At 45.4% G+C, this 5234-nt stretch overlaps 1 protein-coding gene across 1 annotated transcript; it reads right to left on the reverse strand.

The window, feature by feature from the left end:
* Window positions 1–381: 381 nt before the first annotated feature.
* Window positions 382–1845, reverse strand: LOC127852701 (uncharacterized). Its single transcript, XM_052386651.1, has one exon. It carries the CDS (start codon window positions 1843–1845, stop codon window positions 382–384), a length of 1464 nt encoding a protein of 487 aa, XP_052242611.1.
* Window positions 1846–5234: the final 3389 nt, after the last annotated feature.

Consider the following 5234-nt stretch of genomic DNA (forward strand, 5'->3'; position numbering starts at 1 on the left):
TATCAAACTTGCGATACAAAAAGCTATAACATAATTTTGAAAACTGAGTTGCGTCTAAGATTATGCAATAGCGTACGAATTCAGCGCCTTCAGCGCTTTGATCTATTTTAAGTCATTATATGTATTAAATCGACAAAACTTCAAGATCCCATGGGTAAGGAATGTTATGATATTGCGCGATTTAAATGAAGTACTGCAAATTTGGCTGTGAGATAATTAAATGTCTTTGTGAGAGAAAACGATTTTAGCATGTAACTATACTATCTATGCAAATTATATGTTTACATTCTCAATTTACTGAACCTTCTACACGAGCGCATACAATGTTTCCAATTTAGCATATGATTTTCATAGGACTCTGAAATCTTCTTGGCGTTCGCTCTACACGATCACACCAGTTTCTTCGATAAATGATGTGGTCCGTCTCAGGTCATCCACGTCTCCATAAAGTTTCTGATGGAGGGTTGTGTCCTGGGGCCACTTTGTAGCTCGCTCCTGGTCGTGACGTTTACATCTTTGGAGGATGTGTTCAGCTGTTTGGTCTTCTGTGCCACACGGACAGGTCGGTGACGGGGCCAGTCTGTATTTTTTATGCATGTGTGCATTGAGTCGGTTGTGCCCTGATCGGAGTCTGACCATTATCACTTGCTCTGCCCTGCTTAGGAGATGATATGCATCTGCCTCTTGTCTTGGCCGGGTAAGTGATTTAATGATGGTAACTTTCTCCTTGTAGCTTACTTGCACAGGTGGCTGATCTAACTGAGCACCTTGTTTTGCCAGTTGGTCAGCATCTTCATTTCCGGCCACTCCACAGTGTGCTGGGATCCACTGGAGGGTCACGTTTAGGTTGGTGCTGATTCTTTGTAAGGCATTTGCAAGCTGAGGAACCTTGTTGTTGGTCAGGGCTTCTAATACAGACATGGCATCTGTAAAGAAGACTATCGAGTTGACATCTTCGGTCGAGTCTTCAATCATTGACACTGCCTTCATGAGGGCTAAAGTCTCTGCTCTGTAGTTGCTACAGTGTGTTCCGGTTGCTGCATGATGTGTTTCTCGTTTTCCGGATGGGTACAGAATGACGATGCCAGCACCTCCATTTATGACTGCTCTAGTGGCAGAACCGTCTGTGTAGACATGAGTCCATGCCTCTCTTGGGTATTCGTCATCGATCATGGCAAGTGTGAGGCTCTTTCTGATATGCTCATCCTCTTGTTTACCTGGCTGTAGGTGAGGAACACTGGATCTTACTGCAACATTTGACAGGTCATTTTGTAATGGATCTATGATGTCTTCTTGACCAAGCGGAGTGGTGGGGATGGTCAGATCCGTTGCATAGGCCTTGTCCAGCTTCTTAGCTTCGTGTACAAAGCTGCTACGCTTGATCCGATTTTTGGTGTACCCTTTAACTCTGGCTGACATGGGGTGATCCGTTAGACATTTATACTTCTCTGTCTGAAGCAGGATTTTGACATCTCTTCTTTCTTGAAGTGGTTGTATTCCTGTTATCTTTTCCATGAAGGCAATTGGTGTGGACTTGGTTGCTCCTGTCATGATGCGCAGAGCTTGGTTCTGGATTTTATCCAGAGCCTGGCGATTGGATTTGGCTGTGGAAGACCATGTGGGGGAACTATACTCTAGTTGGGGTCTCACTGTGCCTTGATAGACTGTCTTGAGTATGTGCTCATTTGCCCCCCATGTAGTTCCCGCAAGCTTTCGCATCATTGCAAGTTTTCTTCGGGCCCTTCCTACTGCTTTCATGAGGTGTGGCTTCCACGTTTGCCTCTTGTCAAAGGTGACTCCCAGGTACGTGGTCTCGTCTGCTTCAGTCATAGGAGTGTCTTCCATTCTCACCGTCCCTGCTTTCTGTTTTGATGACAATGTGAATAGTGTGGTGGATGATTTCTCTTTGTTGATCATTACACACCAGTCTTCAGCCCATGCGGTAAGTTTGTCTATTGCTTCTTGCATTCTGTATGTGGCTGTGCTGGCATGCTCTTCTTTGCACCATAACACAAGATCATCAGCATAAAGTGCCGCCTTCACTCCCCTTGGCAATTCAGACACAAGATCGTTGATGAAGAGTAAGAAGAGCGTCGGGGACAGGACTCCTCCTTGTGGGACACCGTGCCGTAGAAGGAACTTCTTACTGCTTCTTTGGTTCAAGCTTACTCTTGCCCTTCTATTGAATAGATAGGACTTGATCCACTTCAGCATGTTTCCTCCAACTCCATTCCTCATCAGTTTGACTTGGAGTCCGTCAGTCCAGACTTTATCGAAGGCCCTTTGAAGGTCTATCCATGCTGTCAGGACAACCTTCTGTTCCTGGAAAGCATCTTCAATTTCTTGTGCCAGGTAGGTAGTCTGGTCCTCGGTGGAGCGGAATTGCCTGAATCCAGCTTGTTGTTTTGCAAGTAAGTCGTTCGTCTCCAGATACCATTTAAGGCGTGCATTTACAATTCTCTCCATCGTCTTCCCAACACAGCTAGTGAGGCTTATTGGACGGTAGCTTCCAGCCTGCTTCGGATCCTTGCCTTTCTTGTGGATAGGTATCATAATGGCCTCTTTCCAGACTTGGGGAAGTTGGCCTTGTGTCCAGCTGTGGTTGAAGATGTCTAGGAGTTTGTGCATTGCTGAACTGCCTAGATGGGTGATCATTTCATTGGTCACTTTGTCTGGTCCTGGAGACTTCTTTAATTTCAGCTGCCTGACTGCTGTCTGTAGTTCGTGCAGGGTCAGGCTTTGGCTCATGCGGTCTGATGTCACATCATCTGTTTTCCTGTCCCTTTGTTCTCTTCTTACTTCTCTCTGTCTCTCTCTACTGACAGGAATGTCACTGACATCTTTGTAGTTGCTGGCAAAGACATTTGCCGCTTGTTTGCCTGTCAGCAGCTCTCCATTCTCTTCCAGAGTTACTGAGCCTCTCGCTTGGACTTCATCGTCTTTCAGCTGTTTCGTTAACCTCCACAGCTTACGGCCATCTCGCTCCAGGTTGAGTAATGCTGTTTTGTTTCTCCAGCTCTTTCTCTGGGCTTCAAGTTTGTGCCGCAGGAATTTGGCCTTGGCTCGCTGTAGTGAGAGGTTGCTTTCTTGTGAGGGGTTGCTTTCTGCTTCCACCCTGGCTTCTGTCAACTTAGTCTGGAGGTCTTCCAACTCCCTACTCCAGTATGGCTTGTAGTCTTTTCTGGCCCCACGTGGTATCGCCTTCTGTGCTGCGTTTAGTATGCATGCATTGAAGTCTTTCACAACTTTGTTTATATCTCTACCATCCACTCTGATATCTCTGCAGAGGTCATCACTCAGACGTTTGTATAAGGTCCAGTCGGCCTTCTTGTAGTTCCATCTGGGGATGCTTGAGGATGAAGAGGTAGAATGGTTTATGATGAGGTGAACTGGACGATGGTCGCTTCCTCCTAGTTGTTCACAGACTTCTCTCTTGATATGCCCTTGGATATCTGCAGTGCAGAAAGCTAAGTCAGGGGTCGACGTTGTGTGCCATCTCCTAGAGTAGAAAGTTGCCAGATCTTCAGGCTGGTTGATAAGATTAAGCTTGTTTTCATCTTGCCAGTTCTCCACTTCCTCTCCGCGTCGGTCCATGTGGTCATATCCCCAGCTTTGTGAATGACTGTTGAAGTCGCCAACAACAATGAAGTTAGATTCTTCTGTTGGGATACTGTCTAGGGAAAGAGCTTTGTCATTTGGAGAGTAGAGATTCACAAGCTTCAGATTGAAATCGTTCTTCCTGAGACTCAGAACCTGGAATTCAGAGTCATCCATATGCGTTTTAGTCTGGACTACATTGATGTTGTTCCGGACTAATGTCAGGATGCCTCCTTTCTTTCTGCCTTCTCTGTCACATCGGAAACTCTGGTATCCTCTGACCTTGAAGGATTTCGCTGGCTGCAGATGAGTTTCCTGAATGCAGCAGACATTTATGTCCTGTTCATGAAGGATATGTTCTAGCTCTGTCTTTTTGTTAAAGACTCCTTCTGCGTTCCAATGCATCACCTTGAAAGGATGATGTTGGTCTTTTCTCCTCCTAGGCTTATTGTAGCCAGCTTTCTTTCCTCCTCTTCTCTTGGCTTGTTGTGGAATGAAGGAGGGACCCCCAGTAGCTGTGGGTGGACTCTGTCGAGGCTCAGAGCCCGGCACTGAATCTCCCTGGTGGGATCTCAGAGACTCAGCACCACATCGAGTAACACCGGTTGATTGTGTAGACATAGCGATGTACATGACGTCATGGTTTGTTAAGGGAGTGCCAATGGCCTAACGTCTCCGATTTCAACTCCCTAGGTTTTCTGTCGGGGTTACCTCACCCTTAGCCTTTGCCGATCCAACGACAAACCACAAGGCAGTGGTTTCCTACTTAACCCTGTAGGCGGGGAACCTTATATCCCTGGGAACACAGGGGCCATTTTACCCTTTGGCTGGGGGTCTGTTCATAGGCATCAGGGCATTTCCATACGCCGGTGGGCCTGGCATGCCGCATGTCTGGGGGCAGACCACCTCCGAGTCCCTGTAGTTCAGCCTGAGGCCGCGAGGTACTCAGTTGACGTGTGTCGCCACTAGGAGGCACTACATAGGACTTGTCTGTAGAGAGGCTATGTACTGGCAGTGAAGACTTACGCACTTCAGCTTCATTTTCGCACAGGGCTAGCCAGCGGTATAGGCTGAAAGCGAAGGTGACAAGCACGCAGGGCCCAACACTACACACAAGACGCATCAACAGACCATTTGACACACTGGACTCTGAAATTATTTCAGAGATAAATAAGTATTTGCATTTATGAATTTAAAGTTTGGATTCATGTGTCAATATTTCATGACAGCGCTGTTTTCTATAATTAGTTAATGAACTAGGTATTATGTGCAAGACTTCAAATAAAAATCCAATAATCCGAAACAATCTACAACGCGGCGAAGGAAATAACGCCACGACGAACTAGTTTATGTACATTTATATTGATATATTTATTGTACAGAGCCCTTATCAACTATAATTATATTTTTCAAAACTATTCTGTTTTCAACATGTCGATTTTCTTCTCATTATTCAAACGTATGTAAAATCTAATGGCACATTCAGATGTTGTTGGTATATCCAGTCGCATTTTTGACACGTACGTTTATATAATGCTATTTAACTAGATTATTCAAATCTGTGTGATTTAAAGTTCAAATCTGTTGCAAAAACATTGTAAAATCGGTTTAAAAAATGGGGAAAAAACTTAAACACG

Source organism: Dreissena polymorpha, chromosome 12 (assembly GCF_020536995.1).
Source record: "Dreissena polymorpha isolate Duluth1 chromosome 12, UMN_Dpol_1.0, whole genome shotgun sequence".
Taxonomy (NCBI): domain Eukaryota; kingdom Metazoa; phylum Mollusca; class Bivalvia; order Myida; family Dreissenidae; genus Dreissena; species Dreissena polymorpha.